Raw genomic sequence first — 21,777 nt, 5'->3', positions numbered from 1 at the left:
TCCGCGGTCGTCCCAGGGGAGGGGCCCGCATTTCTGGAAGTGGCCTGTCTGGCTGCCGAGGGCACGGATTTAGGAGTCCGCCCCCTTCCCCCCTACGGGGGCTAAGCTCCTCCCCAGGAGGGCCATTGAGTGGGGGTGAAGTCTCTGGGACTCTTCCGCCAGGAAGAGAGGCGTCCGTGACCCCCAGGGCAGGGCTCCAACCTCCGGGTGCAACCTCACCATCCCTCCCCGTTGCAGCCTGCAGCTGCATGCTCTGCAACCAGGGCCGGTCCCTCCTGCAGTGTCGCTGCCCTCAGTCTTCACCGGCCATGAGGTCCTAGGGGCGGGGTTGTCCTGGGTAGGGGGGGGAGGAGGGAGACGGGCCGCCCCAACCGTCCCGGCCAGGTTTTTACCCAACAGAGCCCCCTCTGCTCGCACCACCGCTGCCTAGGAGGGTTTAACTAGAACCAGATGCAGTGGCCGCTGGCGAACTTTCTCAGAGCCTCTGATTGGTCTCTGGCCAAGGGCTGCAGCCAATCATCGCGCAGGGCGGGCCCACAGTCCCGCCCCGCCCGGGCACCCGCGGAGGTCCAGGTTAGAGGCTCGCGGGCTCCGTTCGCTGGCGGACCGGGCTGGGGGTGAGCTCTGCAGCGGGACAGCCGCGGGCCCAGCGAGCATGTGGGGGCACCGGAGGATAGGGCGGCCATCGCTGCTGCTGCTGCTATTATTGTTGCTGTCGCGGGGCTCGGCGCTGCACCCCGAAGAGCTCTTCCCCTTCGGGGAGTCTCGGGGAGACCAGCTCCTGCAGGAAGGCGACGACGAAAGCTCCGCGGCGGTGAGGCTGGCGGTCCCCCTGCGCTTCTACGACGCCCGGTTCGGCAGCCTCTACGTGAGTGCAGCCCCGTCCCGCGCGCCCCTCTGTCCGGTTCTCGCCGCCGCGTCCCCGGGGCTGACATGGGAGTGAGCGCCTCACCGGCGTTCGGTTGCGTCTGTTCCCCCCGGGCAGCGCGGGAGCGCGGCTTCGGGGCGCCGCCGCTGCGGGACCCGGCTGTGGGTGGGGTGGGAGTGCGTCTCCGGGGGACGCCACGGCCGGCCTGCGCGCAGGGCATCCCAGGCGGGAGAAGCGGGGGCTGCCGCGGGGGTGGTGCGGAGGCCGCGCCGGGCTGCGGGGCTGGGGTGCGCCCTGCGCCTCGCAGGCTTTCTCCCCGAGGACGTGGACTCCGGGGTGGGGCTGGGAGTGACCGGACGCGGACGGACGAGGGCTTCTACCTCGACGGATGGCGCCCCGCTGCTGGGTAGGGCTGGATCCTCCGAGAGGTTGTCCTGAATCTGACGACTAGCGAGGTGGGGGAGGACGGGCTTCGAGCGCGGAGCCCTTCTCTTCCCTCCCTGGGGCAGGGGTGGTGCGCGGCAGGCTGGGGGAGGCAGGCCGGGGTGCCACGGGCCGGAGTGGTGGGCGCACCAGCGGACCTGTGGTGACCGCCCTTGAAGGACCACACCACTTCACCCCTCTCGTCCCCCAGGTGGGCACCAACGGCCTCATCTCCACCCAGGACTTCCCCAGGGAGACCCAATACGTGGACGACGATTTCCCTACAGACTTCCCGGCCATCGCGCCCTTCCTGGCTGACCTGGACACCAGCCATGGCCGGGGCCGGGTGTTGTACCGCGAGGACACCTCCCCGGCGGTGCTGAGCCGGGCTGCCCGCTACGTGCACCGGGGCTTCCCGCGCTCGGCCGCCGGCTTCGCCCCGACCCACGCCTTCCTGGCCACCTGGGAGCACGTGGGCGCCTACGAGGAGGTTCGGCGGGGGGCTCCGCCCTCGGGGGAGGTGAGTGACCGGGAGGGGGCGGCGGAGCGGGCTGGGATGGGCTGGAAGTCCGGGCGGGAACCCAGGCACCAGCCAGTCCGGATCTGAGTTGGGTCTTGTGCGGGACCAACCCCATGTCGCCTTCGGTGGCGCCAGAATTGAAGTGGTTTGCAAGTAAGTGGGGAAGGACATTGGCGCCCGGCGGATTCTGAGGTTCCAGGTAGGATACTACGTTTGGAAGGAAACTCTTAGAGAAATGACCGAGTGGACATGGTGAAGACTCTGGAAGGGAACCCAAGGCCGGTTACTCTTTATTTATTTTAGAGTCACCCTCAGGCAAGTATTCTTAATTATATGTTTATGGAAGAGAAAAAAATTAGAGAATCTAGGAAAATTTTAAAAGAATGACTATTTTCCTATCACCGTTCAACTTTTTTGATAATGCCTTAAAAGGATTTCGCTGCTTATTGAGTTCACACTGCATACATGATTATGTAATATGCTTTGTTCACTGAATAGTATATTCTGAATGCCTTCATGTCGGTAAATAGGTTTCCTCAACACCATTTATAAGGACTGTGACGTTTAGTTCATCCAGTGCACTTACTGGTTTACTCAACCAATATTCACAGTGATCATTAGAGTTGTTTCCATGTTTTTATTGTATATAATAACATGAAGCACTTTTTTTTCCCCTGTATTGGGGGTTGAACTCAGGGCTTCACACTTGTTTTGCTTGCTTGCTTAGATGGTGCTCTACCATTTGAGTAACTCCTCACAAAAGTGGCTTTTGTTATTTTAGAGATACCTGGCTTAAAGGTGTGTGTGTGTGTGTGTGTGTGTGTGTGTGTGTGTGTGTGTGTGTGTGTGTGTTTGCTGGTCCTGGACCTTGAATTCAAGGACTGGGTACAGTCCCTGATCTTTTTTTGCTCAAGATTAGCATTTTACTGCTTAAACTACAGCTCCACTTCAGCTTATTTTTTAGTGTTTAATTGAAGATAAAAGTCTCCTGGACTTTCTTGCTTGAGCTGGCTTTGAACTGTGATTCTCAGCCTCCTGGGTAGCTAAGGATTGTAGGCATGAGCCACATGCCTGGCATGAGAGTCAAATTTTTGTACGTGCCTTTTTTTTTTTTTTGGCAGTACTGAGGGCTTAAACTAGAGGGGGCTTACTAGTATATCATGATACTGCAGATCTCTGCTTCTAGGTTCCTTTTTAAAAATTTATTTTTAGTCAGTTATTCTATTTATTTATTGGTTATTTGCCTCCTGTCAAGCCTTGCACGTGGGCCATGATCCACCTACTTTCAGGCCAGAGAGCACAGGCATACACTGTGTCTGGCTTCCTGGGGTCTCCTGGACTTTTCTGCCTGGGCTGACCTGACACCAGGATCTTCCCGATCTCAGTTTCTCACAGTTGGGTATGGTAGGCACATGCTGCAGCACTCCACCATGGGTGGAGAGGAGTCTTGTGAACTTTTCTTTCTGGACTGGTCCGAAAGCACACTCTTCTCATTCTCCGCCTACCAGGTAACTAGCTAGAATGAGACAGGTGTGAGCCGTCAGTGGCGCCTGGCTCACTTTGTTTGATAATTTAAAGAATTACAGTTTCAAACAGTTTAAAAATGATATGTCAGTACCGGACCAACAGATGTACTTTTACCCTCTTATTTGAAGGACCTCATGTTTGGAAGGATATTATTTCTCATTATGATAAGAGTAGTAATCATTTGATCTAAAGACCCTGGCCTTAATCTTTTTTGCATAGGGAGGGGACTCCCTCCTGGAACTCTTCAATAGGAAAGGAACTTTAAGCCTGAGTTGAGTAGAACTTTTGAGATAGAAAGGACAGCATGTGGCTCAGGTGCCATCGGATGTTCTGTGCTTAGGGACCTGGTGAGTGGAGCCTGTTGGTTGGCGAGACGTGAAGCTGGAAAAGCTCTAGGCTGGAGGAGGGTCATGCTCTGAGCTGTGGATTTGGCCCTTTCTTAGTGGCAAATTTGGAAGAATTTTAAGTAGACAATTATGGAATACTTTTCAAGCTATCTTGTTAGCTTGCCAGAATATTTAAGCATATTATCTTCCCCTCACAATCTTACCAGGTAATTTATTCTTTTTTTTCGGTGCAGTTTTTAAAATTACCTTTAGTCTACAAAGGACTTTCTATTTAACAAAGCAGTTTATGAATAAAAAATATATCTTGGCCATTGTCATCCTTTTCAACATTCTCATCTATCCCTCCTTTACCACCCCTTCTCTCACTCTTCTTAATTTTGTAGGATATACATTGGATAGATAATGTATTCTTAACTACTGTTTTTATTTCAGATAATGGTGAATAGAATAAAATGATTTCTAGAATTAGGCTCTCAGTGAGAGAAAGGCAGTTTTGGAATACTGATTTTAAAGGTTGTGTGTGTGTGTGTTGGTATTGGGGTTTGTACTCAGGATCACTTACTCTTGCCTGGCTTTTTCACTCATAGCTTGTGTTCCACCACTTGAACCATACTTCTACTTTGAGATTTTTGCTGGTTAAATGTTGGATCCTCATATCTCAGCCTCCTGAGTAGGTAGGATGAGCCATTAGTGCCCAGCTAGGTTTTAAGGTATTTTTTTTCTTTAAAAAAAAAAACTTTTTAGACTTTTTATGCAAGAGCAATTATACTTTGACATAAGGCATATATAGATAGAACAACATCTATGCCTTTTCTAAACATTTCCAGTAAATACAATTTGATTTTATTAACTAGCTTGATGTGATTTTAGTACCAAGGGAATTCTTCGAATCATATTTCATTCAAAGGAAGCATGTACTAGCTGTGAACAACATTTTTTTCATCTTATATCACTTCTAAATTAGCATCCCAGTTCTCTGAAGAGAATTCAGCTATATGTGTTTTACTATTTTGAAGAGAAAAGAAAGACAAAGTTGAGTGAGAAGATTGGGAGAGAACATTTGTATAAGAGCTCCACAATCATGTTAGAGCTTTGAGATCTCAAATTTTTATGAGGGCTTATTTGAAATGAAAGTTATGATACCTATGAGATGACTGTTTTCCTCATTTTCATTAGCAGCATTCTAAAACCGTTTTCGTTTTGTGGTTTTGTGTCTTTTTTTTTTTCTCCCAGGATAGTCCCACTGGCTATGACAGAATGTCATACCTGCTATTGCAGGAATGTCATGGTGTAACCACATAAAAGAATTTCTGTTTATCAGTTCAATGAATCTGAGATTTCTTAAACCATTTTAGGCAGTTCACAGAGCAAAGATGTCATGGTGCTGATAGTCAATGAAGTCCATTCTGGAAGGCAAGAGGACTAGTGTGGACTTTGGCTCTGTTTTGTTGTTTTTCCTCTTTGTGTTTTTGCTTGTTTTCAGGGGAAAAGGATCCCATTATCACTCCAGGTGGGGATGTAGAGAATTGGGTTACACAGGTCTGTGTGATGCATGGAATGTTTTTTTGTTGACCTGGAATTTCAGTTGGTTGACATGGGGCAGGAGACATGCTTCTGAGTTAGAACGTGACCTGGGATAAGTCTGAGTGGACTAGTGAGATGGAGGAAGGGGTCCTGGGAAAGTGCTAGAAGTTATGGGTGGAAAGTTGCTTTAAAATGAAAAGGGGGAGTTTTGACTTGGTACAAAATTTCATAGTCACTCACCAACCAAGCAGCAATCTTTTTTTGAGCTAGAGTCTCATTATAGATAGCCCAGGCCTAACACTTATAATCCCAGAACTTCCATACCTAGTTTTGTTTTGTTTTGTTTTTGACTTTTGGAGTTGAGGTCCGGAAGGGAGATGTCTAAAGTTTATCTGAGGAGATAGGAGTCTAGGAGATAGCTGTAAAGACAGAATAGAAATGCACATGGAAATTGGTTTAATAATTGCTGGAGTTCTGCTGAAGATTTAAGTGTTGGGAAGGGTAGAATGTGGGGGATAGCTCAGAACTGAGTATTTGAGAATTTCTGACAGGAGCTGTAGGATCTAGGAAGCTCATTCCTGGAAAAAGGATAAGAACCAGGCAGGCAATGTCCTTCAGTAAACGGGAGATGAAGAATTACAGGAAGGTGGGGAGGGTGATACTCACACCACACACTGGTCCCACAGCTCTGTGTATCACTCCCAAAGAAGATAGGAAGGAGAACTTTGTGACCTCTGAAGGAGTCAAAGTCACCTCAATTTTGCCTTTGCTAAGTCTGCTGTAAGCAGATCATTTAGAGAGAAGGATGGCAGTGTTGTGATTTTTTTTTTTTTTTGGTCAGATGGCTTTATTAAACAAATTATAAAACTTAGAAACCCTAGAGCAGCATGCTTCTTTCTTGCTTTCTTTCTCTCTCTCTCTTTTTTTTTTATTGGTTGTGGGACTTGAACTCTGGGCCTGGGCACTGTCCCTGAGTTCTTCAGCTCAAGGCTACCGCCCTACCTCTGGAAACACGGCGCCACTTCTGGTTTTCTAGTGGTTAATTGGAGATAAGAACCTCATGGACTTTAGTGACTGGGTTGGCTCTGAACCCCAATCCTCAGATTTCAGCCTCCAGCTAGCCAGTAGCTAGGATTACAGGCGTGAGCCACCAAACCCGGACAGTCTGATTTTTTCCAGCCACCTGATTTTGCTGAATGCCAGATGAACACTGGGCAGCAGTGTCCCGAACCTAGAGGGGAGCAGCAGCCTCTTGTCTGGTTTCTGCTCAGGGTTCTGGCTTTTCTCTCTGATAAAATGGCAGGAGCCTCCAGCCCCCCGTGGCGCAGGCCTCATTTGCTCTGTCTCACTCCTCTTTCCCCACGGAGGCCCCTCTCTGCTCTCTGGGATCCTGGGGAAGTTGGGAACTGGTGACCCCTGTGTAGGCTTTGGCAGCTCATCTAAGGGTTTCCCTTCAGATTACTAAGGAGCGTGTGGGGCCCTTGTGTGTAGGAATGTGAGGACCTTTCCGGTTTGGAAGCAAGACAAGCAGTGCCTGGGGGAGGACCCTTCAGGATGGTGTGAAGTGGCCTTGTTCGCAGTTAGATGTAGAATTTGTAGGAATTTGTAGATCTGACCAAGGACTTCACAAAAGATCTTTTGGTGTGTGGGTGGCTTAGAGAGTCAAACTTTTTAAAATTGTGCTTTGGGATCATAGATTTTATTAGAAGGGTTTTCTTCTGATATTTGCCTATTTCTGCAGAAACATGCAAATAACACTCTGGTCACCTTTAATAAGTACTTGTCTCAGATTAACATATAAAAGACATTGAAGCTTTGTTTGTTTGTTTGTTTGGTGTCTGTGCAGGGGCTTGAAACTTGGGGATCTGTGTTCTTTCTTGTCTTTTTCCTGCTCAAGGCTGGTACTCTACCACTTGAGCCACATCTTCAATGCCAGATTTTTTTGCTGGTCAATTGAAAATAAGAGTCTTTTGGATTTGTCTGCCCAGGCTGACTTTGAATCTTGGTTCTCAGATCTCAATGTCCTGAGTAGCCAGGAATACATTTTAATTGAAATGAATATAGCTGACTGGTTGACAGAATAAAATAAAGTACTAAATACCCAGATCCACAGTGAAAAGCCTGATTCTTGGGTGACGTTGTTCAAAAACAGTGCCCTAATTACCTGACTTAGGAAACGGTAACCCCTCTGTACAACACCATAAGAATGACAATAAAATTATATTTTAAAAAAGCCAAATATTCCCCTTCCTAGTCCTGTTTACTCCTCATCCCTCCTTCCCCATCCTCCAATTCTTCCCAATCTATACAGCCACCTTATCTTACAGGAGTCCTCTAAACTTAGAAACAGGATTTCTCCTATCTTGAGTTGATTGTCCACAATCTATGACAACAGCTTTTAAAGCTTAGCTTTTTCAGATAAGATTCTTTCTCTTCCCCGGGTAATTTTTCTTTCCCTGATTGGATATGATTTATTCAGATTGAAATAAAACTGAAGTGACTGAAGTCACTTATTAATTGATTGGGCTCATGTTAATTGATGAAGTATGTACTATGTAAAGAAATGAGGTGAATCAGTCTTGGTTTAATACCTGGGACAGGCTGAGTTGAGGCTTCCTAGCCTTTTCTGAGATTCTAGAAAACACTCTTGGTCTCTTTTTTGGGGGTAGAGTCCAGCTTAGCTAAATGAAACAGTCAACAACTATAATAATAGACACAGTGGGTCTCCTGTATCCTTGGAATTGAATGAAAAAGAATTCTTTTAAAAAGGCAAAGCAAGATGAAATTCTGTTGCAGACCTCAAATGTTGTATAGCTGTTTTTTTTTTTTTGTTTTTTTTTTTCTATGCCAGTCCTGGGCTTGAGCTCAGGGCCTAAACATTGTCCTTGGACTTTCTCCACGTTAGCACTCTACCACTTGAGCTCTAGGCTACTGCTGTACCCTCCAGGCACGCCCCACTTCTTTTCTAGAGGTTAATTGGAGATGATAAGGTCCTTTTGTGTCCGTGCTTACTTTGAACCTTGATCCTAGGATCTCAGCCTCCGGAGTAGCTAGGATTACAGGCGTGAGCCACCTCACCCTGATTAGTTTTTTTTTTTTTAAAGTGTGTTAGACACCTCATTTCTTCATTCTGTTGGCAAAATCTCAAAATACATTTTGGAGTCGGCAGCAAAAGAAAAAACTAACACTTGAAAAAATTGACTTTACGAAAATTGACATAGCACAATATAACCATGAATTCCTTCCTTCCTTTCCCTGTAGCAAAGTGGAAGGTGAGGATACTTACCAGTAAGTAACATTTCAAAGCGGTATGTTATTTATAAAGTTAGTAGGATTTAAAAAACATTCCTCCCCAGTTCCCTAGTAAATTATAAAATGAGTGTGAGACAGGGGCAGCCCTAAATATAGCATCTTTCTAAGATAACCAGAGCTATTCTGCAGTCAGGTTGAGTGTTGAGTGTGGGTATAATTCAGGCTCCTGGTCTCTGTAGTGTTTAATCAACATTCACAGGCCTCCCTCAGGCTGCCCCACCCCCATGCCCTCTGCTATGGACTCTCAGATCTCTCTCTCTCCTTCTCTCTCTCTCTCTCTCTCTCTCTCTCTCTCTCTCTCTCTCTCTCTCTCTCTCTCTCTCTCTCTCTCTTGTTTTTTGGTCTGTCATTGAAGGGATTTGGACCCCGGGCCTGGGTGCTAGTTACAACTCAGAGCTTCCACTCTACCCCTTGAGCCTCAGCCCCACTTCCCATTCATTTTCTAGGGGTTAATTGGAGGTAAGAGTCTCATGTTATTTAGTGCCCAGGCTGGCTTTGAACCTCCATCTTCAGATCTCAGTCTGCTGAGTAGCAAGGATTACAGGCGTGAGCCACCACACCCTGCTTCAGATCACTCTAGAACAACTGCAACCGTGACGATTTCTCTTAAACTCTGGGACTCTCCTGGGCACAGTTTGTTAGCATGAAGTACAATGACTGATGCTTAGTAGGCACTCAGCTGTTTGAATTAAATATATCGGTGGAAAAATGAATAGTATTTAAGAACAGCTAACCAAGTAACATGAGGGTGAGTGCTATCTAAAAAATCTACAAAGGTGTTAATTGCAGGTCAGAGAGCAGAAATGATTTTATGGGAAATCACAGTATCCTTCCAAGGGTCAAAAGGTTAGGAGGGATCTGTTGTTGTTCAGAGAAGTAGAATGAAGGCTAGAAGGTACAAAGGGAATGGAACTGAACCTACTACCAGCATCCTGGAGTGGCATGCTAAAGAGTAGTCCCGGTGGCTTACTACGTGACCTTGAGCACATCTGCTAGGCTCTGGGTCAATCTGGTGTTAATGTAAAAGAAAACATGGGAGAGGAAAGAGAGTGGGGCTGTATGAGCAGGAAGGAGATCTTTAGATCTGCCTAACACAGTGCTTGTTTTTAATGAGTATTTAATTAATAGTTGAACTACTAAATGAATAAAAGATCCAATGAGAGAGGCTGAATGCTCAGGGTTATAAACAAAGGGCAGTGACTGTGGGAATGCACCATTTTGCTTCTTGCTTTTAAATCTGAGGAACAGTTCGGATGAGAGAAATGCACCTTAAAATTAAAAAAAAAGTATGACTTCACCTGTGTTTTATGTGTGTAATTCGACTACTCATTTAAATTGAGTGAGGATGTTTCTAGTAACAAATAATATAAGGTTATACTTAAAATTTGAGGAGAACATTGTAAAGGAAATAACCTTGAAAACCAATTTGGAGAAACTCTGAGAAGGGCAAAACTCCTTTATACTCTGGTGGGTTGCTTATCTGTTCAATTTTCCTTTGTTTCGTTAAGGACATTTCCAATTCCTTCTGTTCCACAGCTGAACACTTTCCAGGCAGTTCTGGCATTTGATGAGTCGGATACCTACGCCATATTTCTTTATCCTGTCAATGGTCTTCAATTCTTTGGAACCCGTCCCAAAGAATCCTATAATGTCCAGCTTCAGCTTCCAGCTCGGGTAGGCTTTTGCCGGGGCGAATCTGAGGACCTGAAGAGAGAAGGATCCTATTTCAGCTTGACTAGCAATGAACAGTCTGTGAAAAATCTCTACCAGTAAGTAACAAGGGAGTGTAAACCCTGAGCTATTTCAAAATGATTCTAAGGAGCCATAGGCCATAGACAATAGCTTCTTGGCTTCAAAGAAAGCCAGGAACCGGACTGAATCCTGGGAAAATCAGGTTGTCTAGTATAGAAAAGGTCTTTTATTTTTCCTGCTGTGTGTGTGTGTGTGCGCGTGTGCGCATGCGCGCTTACGAGTGTGTAGAGCCATTGAGGCTTGCTATGAAAAACATTGCTTTTAAAACCACATAAAAATAACCCAGTACTAGAAACTGCCTTGATAGAGGATTTTTGAGGTTAATCATTTCACAGAAGGAGACGTTGTAATTTAGTCTTTTAGACAGATACTGTTAAAAATTAAGAGCATGGGGCTGCGAGCGAACATAGCCTAGTGGTAGAGTGCTTGCCTAGCATGAATGAAGAAGCCCTAGGTTTGATTCTCCAGTACCATATACTCAGAAAAAGCTGGAAGTGGTGCTGTAGCTCAAGTGGCAGAGCACTAACGAGCCTTGAACAAAGTGTCCAAGGACAGTGCCCAGGCCCTCAGTTCAAGCCCCAGGACTGGCAAAAAAATAAAAAATAAATATTAAGAGTAATATTGTATGGGGAAAAAAATCAAATGAAGGAATAGAAATTTTTTTAGAAGGGTAAGCATTTTTCTTTTCTATTTTTTGGTCAGTTGTGGGGCTTGGATGCTGGGCCTGGGCACTGTCCCTGAGTGCTTCAGCTCAAGGCTACCTCCTTACTTCTTGAGTCACAGCTCAAGTCACAGTTTTCTAATTGGAGATAAGAGTCTCACAGTCTATAGTGCCCAGGTTAGCTTTGAACTGCTATCCTCAGATCTCAGCCTTCTGAGTAGCTAGGATTTCAGGTGTGAGCCACCACGCTGGCTAAGTTTAGGCATTTTTCTATGGCTTTCTGACTTTGACTCATTCTGATAGGTTTTTCCATGGAGTCTCCCAGAACTGAAGCCATTAATTAATCTCACCAGTAGCCTCTTCTAGTGGAAGCAGAGATTCTTGCGCTAATAGGAGCTTTATGAACCCCAGTGGGTTTTGTTTTGCCTATGCCTTTTACTCTCTGCCTTAATTCTTTCCTAAATACTGGTCCAGAATACATTGGTTACTTTCTGGCTCTCCTTTCAGTTTCATTAATTCATTCCTGGGTTATAGGAACAACTTCTACTTTTACATTTACACTGCTTGGCTTCTAAAATGGGCACTACAGCCAGAGACACTCAAAGCTGTCCCTCAGTGAGAGCTTATCACTTACTAAGCACTGTAAAAAATGCTTTCCAGATGTGCTCTTAAATTAAAAGGTCTATACGCTGAATTAACAAGGAATGGTGAGGAAAATTCATTAAAACTCACCCAAATTGTTCTAGGAGAGCGCTACTATTTTCTCAATTTTATAATTAAGTGTAGTGACGTTAAGTGAGATGCATGTACTTTTAGGGTTAATTGGCGAAGCCACAGTCCAAGCTCAGGTCTGGAGCACAGAACACCTTGTTCTTTTTTGTGCTATAAGCTCTTGTCCTCTTTTCCATTCCGTGGTCCTTATCAGTCATCTTTATGTCTTCATGTGACCTGCTTCAAGCTGAGGTCCTTGCCATCTCTCCCATCTTTTTAAAAATTTATCTAGCTAATTAATTAATGTGTGTGTGTAGGTGCGCGCGCGCGTGTGCATTTTGATGCTGAAGCTTGAACCTAGGGCCTCCATGCTGTTTTTAGCTTTTTGCCTCATAGCCAGTGTGTACTTGAGTCACAGCTCCACTTCTGGCTTTTTGGTGGTTAACTGGGGATAAGAGTCTCCCTGCCTTTGCTGCCTGGGTTGGCTTCAATCATGGTCCTTGGGTCTGAGTTTCTTGAGTAGCTAGGATTATAGGTGTGAGTCATTGGTTCCTGGCTATATTTTTCTACCTTATAAAAGGGACGGCAGTAGTTATATAGTATTATGCATAGAGTTTGTACTATGTATTTCTTGTATTTTTCCTCTTTTAAACAGGAAAGCATCCCGTCTCATTTTGCAGTGCAGTTCTATCACTAAGATTCCCGAATGGCCTTGGAGTTTAGAATCAACTCAGATGGGTGACTTTCCCATCATGTACAAAAGCTAGGATAGTGATTTATATTTCATTACAAAGTTATTTTGTTTAGTCTGTTTACTATAATCTGTATTTTCCTACTTTCTGAAGCTTTTCCAGTTTTCCATTTCTAGGTTGCAGAAGTTTCATAGCTGCAACACCTCTAATGTGATATCATGACATCTCCTTAAACTTCTAGGAGTTTCTTTTATCTTTTACTCTCCCTCATATATGCACGCTTGCACACACACAAAGGTGAGGAAAACGGGAGATGAAGGGAGAAGGAAAAAAAATCTCATTATATTGAAAAATGCTGATATTGAAATCCAGATTAACATAGATTTCTACTCAAAGAGTAACAGTCTCTTTTTAAACTACTTATTTTGTCAGCTGTGGGGCTTGAACTCTGGGCCTGGCACTGTACCTGAGCTCTTCAGCTCAAGACTACAGCCCTACCCCTTGAACCACAGTCTAATGGTTAATTGGAGATAACAGTCTCATGGACTTTAGTGCCCAGGCTGGCTTTATATCAGGAGCCTCAGATCTCAGATTCCTGAGTAGCAAGGATTACAGGCGTGAGCCACTGCACCTTGCAATTTTTTGAAATTAATTACTTGTTTATTTGGTTTTGCTGGTCTTGGGGCTTGAACTCTGGGTCTGGGCACTTTATCCTAAGCCCCTTTTGCTCAAAACTGGCATTCTTCCATGTGAGCCATAGCACTGCTTCTGGCTTTTTCTGTGGTTAATTGGAGATAAGAGCCTGGGCTGGCTTCAAACTGCGATCCTCAGATCTCAGTTTCCTGAGTAGATAGGATTAAAGGAGTGAGCTGGCATCCAGCTTATTTAATGAACTTTTAGAGTGAGCTTATTAATTATTCATTCTTCTTCATTGCTCACTTTTGAGGAAATTCCATAGAGTAGAATTTGAGTATGATATCTTATATAAACAACAGAATACAAAGTGATATATTTAAGGTAACAAGATCCTTGTTAGCTTAAGTTCTTCTGTTATTTTTAGGAATAGTGTAGTGCTTTTTTCTCTTTCTTTCTTTTTTTCTTTCTTTCTTTCTTTCTTTTTTTGGTGGGTCCTGGGGTTTGAACTCTGGGCGCTGTCCCTGAGCTCTTCAGCTTAAGGCTACTGCCCTACCCCTGTGCCTAGGCGGTTTCCCTGAGGTCTTCAGCTCAATGCTACCACCTTATCCTTGAGCCAAGCCCCACTTGCCATTTTATAGAGGTTAATTGGAGATAAAGAGTTTCAGTTTTGTGTCCTGGCTGGCTTTGAACATTGATCCTCAGATCTCAGCCTCCTGAGTAGCTAGGATTACAATGTAAGCCACCGAGCCCGGCTTGTGTAGTTCTTCTTTTGAGGATGTATCGTTGACTCTAAAATAATGGATTATTTGAATTTTGAAACACTAGGTAGAGTCCAAAAAAAAAAAAACGATTTATTTTCCAGATTTTCTAGAAACACTTTTCACCTATGAATTCTTAATACTTTGTTATGTTCTTATTTTTCTATTTAACTTTGCTCTGCATTTTCTAGAAAGCTTTTCAAAATCTGCTTATTTTTGTGCATGACTTGAGGCTTGAATTCAGGGTCTGAGCTTATTTTGCTCATGATTGTGCTTTACCACTTGAGCCACAACTCCACTTTCAACTTTTTGGTGGTTAAGCAGGGATAAAGTCTTGTGGACTTTCCTGCTCAGGCTGGCTTTGAAGCACAATCCACAGATCTCAGCCTCTTGACTAGCTAGAATTACAGATGTGTGTCAATTGCTTCTGGCTCAATTTTTCTTTTTCTTTTTTTTTTTTTTTTTGCCAGTCCTGGGCTTGAGATCAGGGCCTGAGCACTGTCCTTGGACTTTCTCAAGGCTAGAGCTCTACCACTTGAGCCTCAGCACCACTTCTGGCTTTTTTCTATGTATGTGGTACTGAAGAATCGAACCCGGGTCTTCATGCATGTTAAGCATTTTAACCACTAGGCCAAACTCCCGGCCCCTCAAATGCTTTTTTAATCCTGTCTATTTACATGTTTTTTGAATTTTTTCATTACTTAGTCTCAGCCTTATTAGTAGATTAATTCTACGAATAACAGTGAAAATTTCCTAAGCATTCCATCACGTGATAATAACGTGAATACCGTATCGTGCAGTCTTTATGACATAACGTAGATGGTTAGATTGTAGACTTTGGCGTAAGCACTGAATTCAGGTCATCGCTCTGCCCATTACTGATTGTGTGACTTTATGATTAGTTAGCCTCTATAAACCTAGGTTTTCCTCAGTAAAATTGCACACAAACACCACACGTATCTTGAGAACAGTGAGGAATGTCAAGCTCTTGACACAGGCTGCCAAGCATATAGTAGTCCTTCTCACTTAAGTGTTGGCTGACAAATTTTAAGCATAATATTTTCTTGAGTGTTACAGATTTTCAGACAACTAGAAGGAGGACAGATAAAACATTTCCAGAATTGCTTGTTTTCAAATAGCCTTATATACATACATGTAGGATATATGCATAGGGCCTGAACTCAGGACCTTACATTCTTTCTTAACGTTTTTGTTCAACTTTACCAGTTGAACCACATCTCCGCTTCTGGCTTTTTGCTAGTTAATTGGAAATAAGAGTCTTTCAGGTTTTTTCTGCCTGGGCTAGCTTTGAACCAGGATCTCAGCCTCTTGAGTAGCTAGCATTACAAGTGTGAGCTGCTGGTGCTCAGCTCATATGGTCTGGTTTTTAGACAAAACACTTGATTTGGATTTTAGAATACATTTATAACATGGTGGTCTGACATTTAAAACTTAACATTAAATAAAAGGTAGTTGAAGCCGGTGGCTCACACCTGTAACCCTAGCTACTCAAGAGGCTGAGATCTGAGGACTGCGGTTCAAAGCCAGTCTGAGCATTAACGAATGTGAGACTCTTATCTCTAATTAATCATTAGAAAATAGGAAGTGGGGCTGTGGCTCAAGGGGTAGGGTGGAAGCCTTGAGCTGAAGAGTTCAGGGACAACGCACAAGCCCAGAGTTCAAGCCCCTTGAGGGGAAAAAAAGGAAGGGGTAGTTGATGTTGAAACTCCAGTGTAATCCTTTCAAAGTCTTTTGGTTTTAAAATAAATGGCTTTGTTTTGTGGGAAGGAGGATGCATATACTTTTTTTTTGAGTATGCAGTTTTTGATATCATCTACTGTTTCTTTTCTATTTAGATTAAGCAACCTGGGGATTCCTGGGGTGTGGGCATTTCATATTGGTAGCAGATTCCCTCTGGACAATGTGAGGCCAGCGACAGCCGGAGGAGACCTTTCCACAGCTCATTCTTCAGTGCCCCTGCAACATTCCTTTAGCCCTGCTGCAGCCCTGGAAAGTGACTATACTGAGGACAATTTGGATTATTACGATGAGAATGAGGAGGAAGTTGAATACCCCCCAGGTTTGCCAGAAGAGGCACTGAATGGCCACAGCAGAATTGATGTGTCCTTCCACGGGAAAGAAGACTCAGGCCCTGCTGCAGTTGATTGGGCTGCTCCCCTACCACACCCAACACCTAGTAAATGGCCAATCTATCCAGAAGCAGAACTGACCACTCTGGACCCTCAGACCAAAGAGGGTGCATCTGTGGGGGAGGTAGAAACCCCGGATTTAAAAGGCCACGCAGAACCCTTGGACCAGACAGACACTAGAAGCCCAACTCCACCAGAGGCCAACAGAGGGTCACTGGCTCCCCCACTGGAAGGCCCACCACCCTACCCAGGACACAATGAAGGGGTGGTGTCTTCAGAACCGGATGCTCCTGCGGTCCTTCCAGAAGGGGAAACGATCCATCCTGGTCACCCAGTGCCAGGCCACACTCCACCCCTGAGTCGAGGGAGGTATGTGGTAGGAACGGAGCACGTCAGTCCCAAGGCGGAGGGTAAGTGTGTCCCACCACTGGGAGGCTGAGATTTCTTTTCAGCATGCTGATTGTGCTTGAGTTGTGATTTTTTTTTTCCTCTCTCAAGCCTTGAGTAGGTGAAAAGTTTTGCAAGAAGATTGGAACTGAGTTTTACTTCCCCGTGTTGCAGGAGATAGTTTCCTTTGCCAGATAAATCTTGGCTAGCAGGATCTGCTTGGAACTTTTGACCATTAATAATGTGCTTTCAAAAAAAAAAAAAAAAACAACCAAGAAACAAAACCACATAGGCCTCATGAAGAGAGTGGGGTCAGAATTTGGCTGCTGGTGCCAGCTACGCTTCCAAGCGCAGTGCAGTATTTCGGTTTGAAAGTTCAGCAAACTTTTGAGCATTCTCCCTCCCTCCCCCCCTGCATCTTTCAAGGCTTGGAGGGTGGACTCAGTATTTTCTTCCCGAATAGTAAGTTGTGTGGGCTCAGATGATCAAGCCAGGTTCATACTGCTAAGCGGACAAGCTGTGTGTCCCCCTTGGTGAGATGTGCATGGGGTATATGGGCCGAAAGAGCCATGGGGAAGGTAGATGCCACATACCTGTGTCTGCTGTCCTCTTGGCTCGTGGCTGTGCAGCTGTGGGATTCTTCTCCCTGGAGGCTTGGCCTCATCTAATGACTCACTGGCTGGAGGTAGAGGTGAGGAAGCAGCGCTTCAGCAACCCAGACTGGGAAATGGACCATATTTTGGTTGCTCCTCTGGCCTTGGGGTGTGGGTGGAAAAGGGGAGAGGTGAAAAGTTATCTTTGGAATCTTTGTTTCCTTTTTTCTTTTTCTTTTTTTTTTTTTTGTATGTGTGTTCTATCTCTGTTGTGACAGATACATACTGACCTAGAAAACAAGGACCTTCTGGGCTCTGCCAGTGGCTCTCATCACAAGAATTTGTTTGGAGACATAGTTATTTCATGAGCGGTGGGGGAAAGGATATTTTGTGACTAATGTGACATTGTGTAATGATGGCAGGAAAAGCTTTGGTGTCAGAGTTGACTTGGAATCCTGGCAACTTGGAGGAAAGTCAGGCAGCTCCCATGACTCCTATTTCTCACACATTTCTTTGTCAGGGTCAGATGAGATGATGTATGGAAAGTATTTCATGTCTGCATGAATTGTCTCTTTAAAAAATGGTGGCTGCAGTTATTTTGGAAAAATAAGAAAACTGAGCTTGGGGCAGAGAACAGGTAAAGAAAGTACTTACTCTGGAGTTTTGCCATAATTTGTGTCTCAGGGGCTATGTCTTCATAAAGCTGAAGATGTGTTAGGCTTCAGAACCTTCAGATCATCTAACAGGCATCAGGATTTTCAGTATGAGTTCTCTAAAGAGAGACTAAGCTGGACACCAGTGACTCAAACCTGTCATTCTAGCAACTCAGGAGGCTGAATTCTGAGGATGTAGGTTTGAAGCCAGCCTGGGCAGGAAAATCTGCGAGTCTCTCATCACCCACTAGCCACCAAAAAGCTGGAAGTGGAGCTAAGGCTCCAGTGGTAGAGTGCCAGCCTTTGAGCAACAAAGCTAAGGAATGCTCTCCAGGCTCCATGACCAGCACAAAATCAACAATCTTAAAAGACACTGGGGAGACCCCAGGATGCTTCAGGCAAATATGTGTTCACTCTGGAAAGCAGATGGGGTGATGGAGACCCCACAGTACACTGAGCCCAGAGTGGCAGCATCTGCCTGGCCCTTTCCACTAATGGAGTGGAACACACAGGCTATGTGGTTTGGGGCAGGCGGTGACTAGGGGTGATTCTTGTTTCCCTCAGCTCTGAATGTAGGTAACACAGACCTTAAAAACCATACCAGGAGGGCCGGGAGTTTGGCCTAGTGGTAGAGTGCTTTCCTAGCATGCATGAAGACCCGGGTTCGATTCCTCAGTACCACATACATAGCAAAAAGCCAAAAGTGGTGCTGAGGCTCAAGAGGTAGAGCTCTACCCTTGAGAAAGTCCAAGAAGAGTGCTCAGGCCCTGAGCCCAAGCCCAGGACTGGCAAAAAACAAACAAACAAACAAACAAAAAAACCATACCAGTAACATGTACCTTCTCTTCCCAACTTCTAAGAGTCATCTTGCTCTAAACCAAGGAATAAAGTGTTAAAGACCCTGAAAATATCTCTTCTCTTTTTGAATTATTTTCTCCTTGGGGATTTCTTTAGACTTCAAAATAAAACTAAAAAATTAAAGTTAGGCAATAGTGTCTCATTATTGTGGAAGTAGAAAGCTGGAGGATTGTGGTTAGAAGCTAACTCAAGCAGAAAAATTCAAAGTTCATAGGACTCCCTTTCCAATTTACTAGCAAGAAGTAGGGATAGAGGTATGGCTCAAATGGTAGAATCCCAGTTGAGCAAGTAAGTTGAAAGAGCTTGAGATCTTGGTTTTAAATTCCAGTTCTGGCAAAATGAATCAGAATGTAGATTCTTTTCAGATAAGATTTTCAAATACCTATTTAAAATGTTTAGTCAGTTAATTTATTTTCATCTTATTTTATTTTTGCCTGCATCAACTCTGCTCTCCTTTAGCTTTTTTGCTCATGACTTGCACTCTGGCACTTGAACCACATCTCTACTTCTGGCCTTTTGTTGATCATTTGGCGATAAAGAAATTTTGTGGATTTGTCTGCCTAGGCTGTCTTTGAACTAGGACTTTCAGATCTCTGCCTCCTTCTAGGATTACAAGCATGAGCCACTGGTGACCGACAATTTTTAAATATCTTATTTGCTTCTATTGTTGTAGTGACATGTAAGTATTCTTTCTCTGAAGTAGTTTGTTATGACGCTTAAATGTTAGCCAAGCACCTGCCTCGAACTTCCTCTGAACAAGGCACTGAGCTGCCTGTGTTATGAGTAGAGGGGAATTTAGGGAGACAGTAGGTAGAAAGTGTGGAGAGATTTATTGGGTGGCTGAGAAATCCTTTCTGGCTCTCCAATAGGAGCTTGGCTTTACTTACATTCTTAGTCCTCGGAGTCATCTTGTCATCTTTTCCTTCCTCTCTGCTCCTATGCAAATGGAAGACTGGAAAAACAGAGTGACTTGCAACTAGTGAGAGGCAGACAGTAAAAACTGTTGGGTCCCCCAGCCACAGGGAGCATTTGTATATGTGGCTGCAGTAGGAAAAGCCTTGGGGTAAGAGTGGAGTGCTAACCCAGGCCCCTGGGTGCAGGCTAAGGTAAGAGAGGAAAAACTGCAAATACATCTTGGACAATGGGATGACAGGCGTACAGATCCAGAGGTGGAAATGGCAAGGGAGAGAAGGGAGAAGATAGGAGATGACAGAGTCTCAGCTGTCTCGGACTTGGGAGTGCCTGTGTTGGAAGCAGCAGTGGTCTTACATGTTCTGAAGCCTGCTGAGACAATAAAGCTTAATTTTCACTTGTATGGCAGATTAGAAGGTTATAACAGAACTGGCCTTCTGAAACTTCCTGTGCTCAAATCCAATCCTTTGGAGTTGGTGTGCTCTTTCTACTTGGAAAGCTGGCATGCTGGCAGAGTATGCTGTGTGAGCAGGGATTTCTGGGACTTTGAGTCCCTCTCTGCTTCTGGCCTTGGGAAGGGCTGGGCTGCAGAACTGTGTCCTGGGAGGAGCGCCCGTGAGCGCTCTGTCCAGTCCAGGCCTCCAGGCTTAAAATTCAAGCCTTACTCTTCTGGCACCTCTAGGTTGCTGGGACTCTGCCAGTGGAGGCTCCATACCTGTGAAGATGAATTCCAGAGATATCTTCTACCAAGATATTCTGTTCCTTCTCCAGCACTAGGGAGAGAGCCTTTTAACGTCAGGACTGTTGTTAGAAACTGCCACCCCAGGTCCTGATTGTTTTGCCACCAGCATCATTAATGTTCCACCCACATCCATCAAAATTTAACAACTAGCTGAGTGCCGGTGCTTACAGTTATCATCCCAGCTACCTGAGAAGTAGATAATGAAAGGATCAAAGTTCCAAGCCAGTCTGGGTAAAAAAAAAAAAACAAATCCAAGATTTCCTCTATCAACAAGCTAGGGGGTGAAAATAGTGGCTGATATTGACCTGTGATTTCAGCTACACAGGAGACAAATAGATGGGTAGACTGTGATCCCAGTGAAACCTTACCTGAAAACTAAATAAAAAGTAAAAGAAGGACCAAGGCTGTGGCTTAAATGGTAGAGCACTCAAGGCTCCGAGTTAAGACAGATTCTTAGAATTGCCCCCAAACAAGGATGAAACTGGGCAATGGGGAAGACGTTACTCTCTTTCATTATAAAGTGGGATATGGGTTTTCTATTCAGTAAGCTGTTTTTATTTAGTATGTCATTCTGGGAGCTTGACATAAGAGTTACTTCAAGTAAGAACCCCTCTAGCTGCCACTCACAGCCTGCAAGAAGTCATTGGTCCCCATGGCTCATGGGCCAAGAAGTTTGATCCAGCCCCCCTGCCCCTCTTTTCTGTGGCTCAGTGAGGAGGCAGGCAGGCCAAGGCATGTGCTTAAGAGTTTCTAGAAAAATGAAGGTCGGGGGGGAGGGAAATGGGGACCAAGACATGAGAAAGGGTATCAATGTATGTGAAGTAATGTACCTTCTATCTGGTGAATATAATGTAACCCTTCTGTTAATTACAATAAAAAATATATGAAAAAAAAGAAAAATGAAGGTCAAAGGATGGGACAGAATAAGTGCAGAAGAGAATTTTCCATTTAAAAAAAAAAAAAAAAAAAACTCCGAACTAGGACAAATCTCGAGTGCTTTGGCAGTGCCTCTGCCTTTCCTCTGATCATCCTCACCCCATGTTTCTTTCTATTAAAGGATATGGAAAATGTGAGATTAAAAAAAAATCGTTGTATGAAGATTCCTTTAGCAGTGATCAAACCTTGGCTGACAACTCTGTGACAAATTGAGCTCATTTAAGCCTGGCAGCTTCTGCCTGACTGCTGTGTGCCCCCAAGGTCCTAACAGACTCAGCTGTGGGTCACTTTGACTCGAGTGGCAGGTGCTATCTGGCAAAGCCTGGGACCCAGAGGTCTGGCAACCGCCTGCCATGTAAGGAAGGTGGAGAGGAGAGGCCCTGAAACAAGAATACATTTCTCAAAGCAAGCTCTCTCATCTACTTCATTTAACCCTCCCTTGACAACTGGTGGAAAACACTGATTTTTCTAGCTAAGCATAATTATGTATGTCTATAATACCAGCTGTTTGGGAAGCCATAGATAGATTGGATAATCACAATCTAGTCTAGGTCTGGGTAAAAACCGCAGGATCCTACCTGAAATATATCTAAAAGCAGGAAGGACTCTTCCCCTTCCCCTAGTTCAAACCCCAATAATGGCTGTGTCAACAACAAAACCCACAATGTGTTCTTTTTTTTCCCCCTCTCTGCTAGTCCTGGGTCTTGAACTCAGGACCTGGACACTGTCCTTGAGCTTCTTTTGCTCAAGGCTAACACTCTACCAATTGAATCACAGCTCTACTTCTGGCTCTTTAAAATTTTTTTTGGTGGTTA

The 21,777-nt window shown here is 44.7% G+C and overlaps 1 protein-coding gene across 1 annotated transcript in view; it reads left to right on the top strand.

Moving 5' to 3' along the window:
* The first annotated feature begins 593 nt into the window (after positions 1–593).
* Positions 594–21,777, top strand: part of Nid2 (nidogen 2) — a 60,732-nt gene continuing 39,548 nt past the window's right edge. The window contains exons 1-4 of the mRNA XM_090345094.1: positions 594–868; positions 1,503–1,811; positions 10,058–10,290; positions 15,588–16,291. Of these exons, the coding sequence (XP_090201220.1) occupies positions 656–868; positions 1,503–1,811; positions 10,058–10,290; positions 15,588–16,291 (1,459 nt within the window). The 5' untranslated portion in view covers positions 594–655. The remainder of the gene's footprint in view (positions 869–1,502; positions 1,812–10,057; positions 10,291–15,587; positions 16,292–21,777) is intronic.

Source organism: Megascapheus bottae, chromosome 14 (assembly GCF_031878675.1).
Source record: "Megascapheus bottae isolate mThoBot1 chromosome 14, mThoBot2.hap1, whole genome shotgun sequence".
NCBI classification, from domain to species: Eukaryota; Metazoa; Chordata; class Mammalia; order Rodentia; family Geomyidae; genus Megascapheus; species Megascapheus bottae.
The sequence above is the reverse complement of the archived record's forward strand: the minus strand, read 5'-3'. Positions and strand labels throughout refer to the sequence as shown.